General features: G+C 33.9%; 1 protein-coding gene across 1 annotated transcript; it reads right to left on the bottom strand.

Annotated features, from left to right (window-relative positions):
• Nucleotides 1-716: 716 nt before the first annotated feature.
• On the bottom strand, nucleotides 717-5,949 carry LOC133198241 (uncharacterized). Its single transcript, XM_061334364.1, has 3 exons — nucleotides 5,154-5,949; nucleotides 4,677-4,793; nucleotides 717-817 (listed from the first exon to the last, which is right to left on the bottom strand). The coding sequence occupies exons 1-3, from the start codon at nucleotides 5,947-5,949 to the stop codon at nucleotides 717-719; spliced, it is 1,014 nt and encodes a 337-aa protein (XP_061190348.1).
• Between the last annotated feature and the right edge of the window lie 611 nt (nucleotides 5,950-6,560).

Raw genomic sequence — 6,560 nt, 5'->3', positions numbered from 1 at the left:
GCATGGGATAAAGCTCTGTCATTCAATTAACTGAAAAGTGACTGAAAATATACTGAAAGAGCTCTACAATTCAGTGACCTTTCCAGATCTTTTTGTTTCATTTTCAAAACTTGTATTAATGCAAAATTACTACTCAAGTCATTTTCAATGAGATAAGACCAAGATTAATACATATCTGAAAAATAGTCTCTCCTTTCTGTAAATATTTCCTTAAGCAATGTAAAATCGTTACGCCTTTCAATAGAGGCTCATAAACTTGTTGCTTATTAATATCTAGAAAGAATTTTTACCTATATTTGTCGCTTTACTCTATCAACAAATAATCTTAACTATTTTATAAAGAAAGATTTTACAGAAGAATCTCAGTTGCCTGTAGAACTTTGCTATTAATGTGTATCATACATCAAATATGTACAACGTAAAAAAAAATACAATTTAAAATTTACATAATTTCAACAAGATAATATATTCAATATGAAACACTGCTGATCTAATGAATGTAAAATCTACATTTTCTTCGTATTCATCTTTTCGCTTTGAACATAAGGAACAAAAATAAGTATCCATAAAGTATGTAATTTCTAGCAATATAAATAATTGTAATGAATTTGTAATTTTATAAAACATTCATATTTTAGCATGGAAAAACACAATATATAAAATACAATAAGTTTATATTCCTCAATAAAATACATAATTGTTATCATTATTCTTTCCTACAATATAATATTGTCACTGATGCCTTTGTTGAGTCCATAGGTGAATTCCAGATTAGGGTTATAGTAGAACAGAGTATGGGATTGTACCATCCTCATCCCTATTAACAGAGTACATGTATGCCAGTTACTACATACAAGAGTAGAATTTTGCCAGTTACTACATACAATAGAGTACATCAGTGCCACTTAATACAGACATTAAAGTACAGGTGTGCCAGTTACTTCATACATTAAAGTACAGGTGTGCCAGTTACTTCATACATTAAAGTACAGGTGTGCCAGTTACTTCATACATTAAAGTACAGGTGTGCCAGTTACTTCATACATTTAAGTACAGGTGTGCCAGTTACTTCATACATTAAAGTACAGGTGTGCCAGTTACTTCATACATTAAAGTACAGGTGTGCCAGTCACTTCATACATTAAAGTACAGGTGTGCCAGTTAATACAGACATTAAAGTACAGGTGTGCCAGTTACTTCATACATTAAAGTACAGGTGTGCCAGTTACTTCATACATTTAAGTACAGGTGTGCCAGTTACTTCATACATTAAAGTACAGGTGTGCCAGTTACTTCATACATTAAAGTACAGGTGTGCCAGTTACTTCATACATTAAAGTACAGGTGTGCCAGTTAATACAGACATTAAAGTACAGGTGTGCCAGTTACTTCATACATTAAAGTACAGGTGTGCCAGTTACTTCATACATTAAAGTACAGGTGTGCCAGTTACTTCATACATTAAAGTACAGGTGTGCCAGTTACTTCATACATTAAAGTACAGGTGTGCCAGTTAATACAGACATTAAAGTACAGGTGTGCCAGTTACTTCATACATTAAAGTACAGGTGTGCCAGTTACTTCATACATTAAAGTACAGGTGTGCCAGTTACTTCATACATTAAAGTACAGGTGTGCCAGTTACTTCATACATTAAAGTACAGGTGTGCCAGTTAATACAGACATTAAAGTACAGGTGTGCCAGTTACTTCATACATTAAAGTACAGGTGTGCCAGTTACTTCATACATTAAAGTACAGGTGTGCCAGTTACTTCATACATTAAAGTACAGGTGTGCCAGTTACTTCATACATTAAAGTACAGGTGTGCCAGTTAATACAGACATTAAAGTACAGGTGTGCCAGTTACTTCATACATTTAAGTACAGGTGTGCCAGTTAATACAGACATTAAAGTACAGGTGTGCCAGTTAATACAGACATTAAAGTACAGGTGTGCCAGTTACTTCATACATTAAAGTACAGGTGTGCCAGTTAATACAGACATTAAAGTACAGGTGTGCCAGTTACTTCATACATTAAAGTACAGGTGTGCCAGTTAATACAGACATTAAAGTACAGGTGTGCCAGTTAATACAGACATTAAAGTACAGGTGTGCCAGTTACTTCATACATTAAAGTACAGGTGTGCCAGTTACTTCATACATTAAAGTACAGGTGTGCCAGTTACTTCATACATTAAAATACAGGTGTGCCAGTTACTTCATACATTAAAGTACAGGTGTGCCAGTTACTTCATACATTAAAGTACAGGTGTGCCAGTTACTTCATACATTAAAGTACAGGTGTGCCAGTTACTTCATACATTAAAGTACAGGTGTGCCAGTTAATACAGACATTAAAGTACAGGTGTGCCAGTTAATACAGACATTAAAGTACAGGTGTGCCAGTTACTTCATACATTAAAGTACAGGTGTGCCAGTTACTTCATACATTAAAGTACAGGTGTGCCAGTTACTTCATACATTAAAGTACAGGTGTGCCAGTTACTTCATACATTAAAGTACAGGTGTGCCAGTTAATACAGACATTAAAGTACAGGTGTGCCAGTTAATACAGACATTAAAGTACAGGTGTGCCAGTTACTTCATACATTAAAGTACAGGTGTGCCAGTTACTTCATACATTAAAGTACAGGTGTGCCAGTTAATACAGACATTAAAGTACAGGTGTGCCAGTTAATACAGACATTAAAGTACAGGTGTGCCAGTTACTTCATACATTAAAGTACAGGTGTGCCAGTTACTTCATACATTAAAGTACAGGTGTGCCAGTTACTTCATACATTAAAGTACAGGTGTGCCAGTTACTTCATACATTAAAGTACAGGTGTGCCAGTTAATACAGACATTAAAGTACAGGTGTGCCAGTTAATACAGACATTAAAGTACAGGTGTGCCAGTTACTTCATACATTAAAGTACAGGTGTGCCAGTTACTTCATACATTAAAGTACAGGTGTGCCAGTTACTTCATACATTAAAGTACAGGTGTGCCAGTTACTTCATACATTAAAGTACAGGTGTGCCAGTTAATGCATACATTAAAGTACAGGTGTGCCAGTTACTTCATACATTAAAGTACAGGTGTGCCAGTTACTTCATACATTAAAGTACAGGTGTGCCAGTTACTTCATACATTAAAGTACAGGTGTGCCAGTTAATGCATACATTAAAGTACAGGTGTGCCAGTTACTTCATACATTAAAGTACAGGTGTGCCAGTTACTTCATACATTAAAGTACAGGTGTGCCAGTTACTTCATACATTAAAGTACAGGTGTGCCAGTTACTTCATACATTAAAGTACAGGTGTGCCAGTTAATGCATACATTAAAGTACAGGTGTGCCAGTTACTTCATACATTAAAGTACAGGTGTGCCAGTTACTTCATACATTAAAGTACAGGTGTGCCAGTTACTTCATACATTAAAGTACAGGTGTGCCAGTTAATGCATACATTAAAGTACAGGTGTGCCAGTTACTTCATACATTAAAGTACAGGTGTGCCAGTTACTTCATACATTAAAGTACAAGTCTGCCGGTTACTACATCCATTAGAGTAATAGATTCATTAGAGTACAAGTATGCTATAATTAATACATACATTAGAGTGTGCTAGTTGCTACATAATTAGAGTACAAGTGTGCCAGTTACTACATACAATATGACCACTTCTTAGAGTCAACCTATTAACAACATACATTCCTTTGAGATACTATAACTTAACGGTAATTATAGTTTTGTTTTGTAAAGTAAACTAGTTTTTATCTTATTGCACACGTTAATACTTGAAATTCTAACTTTATACATGCACATTGTTTTACGATGGAACTTTGTTTTACAAAGAAATGTTACTATAGAACTTTTTCAGATTTAGAGTTTTAGTATCCATCAAATTTAGAGTCACCGATGGTTCACTTACAATCATTTGTCAATTTAAAAAGTAGATTTTTTTCCTTTCGTATTATATATCTTTTTTAATCATATCTTTAGAAAAATGGTGCAAGTCCACATATTACAGGAAAAGCTTTGCAAAATTGAATTATTCCTGAATGTTTCAGAATAATGGTGTATCTTAATACATGTACGTTCAAGAAAGATTATAATGTAGCCAAACCCTCTGTAAAAAATGAAAATCATGTATGAGTAATATATAAATTATTAAATAATTATTATAATAATTTTGTGCATAATAAGATCATTTTATTTTTAAAGGCAGAGAGAGAAAGTCTTTGCCTGCTGTACTTCGATAATTTCAATTTTTGTGACAAAGAGGTAAACGACAAAATCTATTTAGCCAATAGACCCTGTTAACATCACAAGATCAAAGCTTGGCGATAGAAATTGGAAATTTTGCCTGTGTACAAGTAATTCGATCAAGTCTAGAAATTTTAGGAAAATGTAGCTGATTCACAAAATGGGATTCGTACAGAATTAATTCCTTTGTTCTTTTTAACAGAAAGGATGCAGCTTCTGCATTCAGTCATTTGTCAGAAAACATCATTGTTTTATATTCGATAAATATTTACAACATTATGTCTGTTACACACACAGCAAATATTTTTATTTTCATCAATTTTTAAAAAGATGGGCTTAGGAATGTTTTCAAAAACCTTAATGAGGTCACCAGCACTAGACAATACATGAATATTATTACTTTCCTTGGCAGCAACAAAAACATTACCAACAGAATCTTTATCAAGTTCACATGGCTGTTTCATGCTGAGATGTTCATATTTCCAGGCGATATCTCCCTGCTCTGTTATTGCGGTTACTATATTAAGTACCCAGTTACTGTATACTATAAGTCCATTATTTGTTACAAGAATGCATATATTATTTTTACCTTCAGTTTTAAATTCTTTTATTTTATTCCCAGAGAGATCGGTTTTTAATATTTTCGTCGCACACGCTACATAAAACACCTCATTCCAGATTTTTATTCCATAAACCGATTCATTCATCGGTATTGTTCGCAATCTGTGGAAATCATTTGCAGAAAACACTTCAATCGATTTTGTGCCTTCGCAAGTCACATAAAGTTCGTCTAAATTCTGTGCTACTTCAAACGGCCTATTTAAATCTTCAATCACTTTAGTTTTAGCCCATTTGTTGTCATAAATTAAACAACTACCATCGACCCTGTGGTCAATAATTGCAAAAGTGTCGTTTGCCAGAAAAGATGCAGTAAATATGTTGGCATCTTTTTCTTTAATGCTAAATGCAGGAGCACGAGGCAATGCCAAAGCACTTACACTAAGCAACACCTGATGCTTTGACTCAGAACATTGTATATCTAAAATTGATTTTGCAACTTTAAGATTTTTCAAAATAGAGGCTTTCTTCAAAGATATTTTTATGTGTTTCTTTGTAAAACTAAATTGATTCAGTTGTGAGGCCGTCTCCTTTGCCGTGTAATAATTCATTAGTATTTCATTTTCATTTTCTGTTTCCCTGGCTTTTCCTACATTCTGATAGCAGTAATTCACACAATTCATTCCATCATTTAGTGTTCTAGTACATTGGTCCATTTCTTGTCTTCCTCTCTTTTGGGCAACTGCAAGTTCATCTACATGTTTGTTTTTCAAGTTTTCAATGTGGTCAACAAGTTCCTTAAATTCCTTTTCACTTTCCTTTGTCATTTTATCCACGGAATCTTCTAGCTCTGAAATATTCTTCTCCTGTTCTCGCTTGGCATCTTTCAACTTCTTTTCTATGATTCTAACTTCATTTAATAAAGAATCCAGTTTTCCACTGTCTTTAACTGTTGAAGCAGCTTTCTGAATAGAGTCTATACTTTTGCATTCCCTATGCTTTGCTCCACATGTTCCAGTGCATATGAAACAGCATGGCTGCTCATGGTCATTACAAAATAAACTTATTGCTTTATTGTGCTCAGTACATCTAAAATATTTTCCAAATTCACGCATTTTTGTACATTTTATTTCGTCCATCTTACATACAGTATGGTCTCTAGAAAGTAAATGTTTTTTGTGATATTTCGTGCATACTGAGCATAAATATTCCATGCAAGACAGACAGAATCCAGTTGCCGATTCATTTTCGTTATCTCGTAAACAAGCCGCACAGAGCCGTTCGTCTGGTTTCTCTAAAATGCTTTCTAAAAAATCATTCACAGGAAAATTCCTGGCCCACTCCTCTGGTTTTTCAAACGCGCCATTATTTGGAACATACTCACGGCATAAAGGACAATTAAAGCCCAAACAAGGCTCCGTAGATTTGCAACTGCTCTCTATGTAGGAAGATAAACAATTGTGGCAAAACGAATGCATACACGGCAGAAACCTCGGTGTTTTAAATTTCTCAACACAAATTGAACACAGAGTTTTTCGCCGGAAGGAAGGTCTCAAAAGTACAAAATTCCGTTTTGGACATAATTTTTTAAAGCTATATATGGCGTATCAAAAATACGAGATCGAGTGTAGATAAACATGATATTTGTTATTTACGTTCAAATTTAAATTTTTACCGATTTTGAACTTGAGTAACCCCACATTTCTATATATAGTTAAATTGACTT

This window comes from Saccostrea echinata, unplaced genomic scaffold (genome assembly GCF_033153115.1).
Source record: "Saccostrea echinata isolate AGI-Se365-2 ecotype Australia unplaced genomic scaffold, CSIRO_AGI_Sech_v1 ptg000033l, whole genome shotgun sequence".
Taxonomy (NCBI): Eukaryota; Metazoa; Mollusca; class Bivalvia; order Ostreida; family Ostreidae; genus Saccostrea; species Saccostrea echinata.
The sequence above is the reverse complement of the archived record's forward strand: the minus strand, read 5'-3'. Positions and strand labels throughout refer to the sequence as shown.